Below are 315 nucleotides of genomic sequence, written 5' to 3'. Positions count from 1 at the left end.
CCCAGTTCAGACACCAGTTCTCCCAGTTCAGACACCAGTTCTCCCAGTTCAGACACCAGTTCTCCCAGTTCTCCCAGTACAGATCGATCTGATCTCTTTTTCATCTTTTAAATAAAAATGTGAACCTGAAATTTGTGATCATGTGACGAAGTTTCTAGTCTCCATGTTGAACGGCGGCCATCTTGTCCAGACTGACGTCTCTGTCCTCGTGTCCTGCAGGCGTCCGGCGCTCAGGACGCCATGATGCTGGCTGAGCCCGACATGCAGGACCGGTTCCACCAGAACCTCCAGCAGGACAGCCGGAGTCTGGAGCTG

General features: G+C 52.7%; 1 protein-coding gene across 1 annotated transcript in view; it reads left to right on the top strand.

Annotated features, from left to right (window-relative positions):
* mlphb (melanophilin b) overlaps positions 1–315 on the top strand; it is a 34,647-nt gene that overhangs the window by 15,547 nt on the left and 18,785 nt on the right. Inside the window, exon 6 of the mRNA XM_017309498.1 lies at positions 203–314. Coding sequence (XP_017164987.1) covers positions 203–314 — 112 coding nt within the window. The remainder of the gene's footprint in view (positions 1–202; position 315) is intronic.

Source organism: Poecilia reticulata, linkage group LG2 (genome assembly GCF_000633615.1).
Source record: "Poecilia reticulata strain Guanapo linkage group LG2, Guppy_female_1.0+MT, whole genome shotgun sequence".
Taxonomy (NCBI): Eukaryota; Metazoa; Chordata; class Actinopteri; order Cyprinodontiformes; family Poeciliidae; genus Poecilia; species Poecilia reticulata.
Note: the sequence above shows the minus strand (reverse complement) of the source record. Positions and strands in the feature narration are given on the sequence as shown.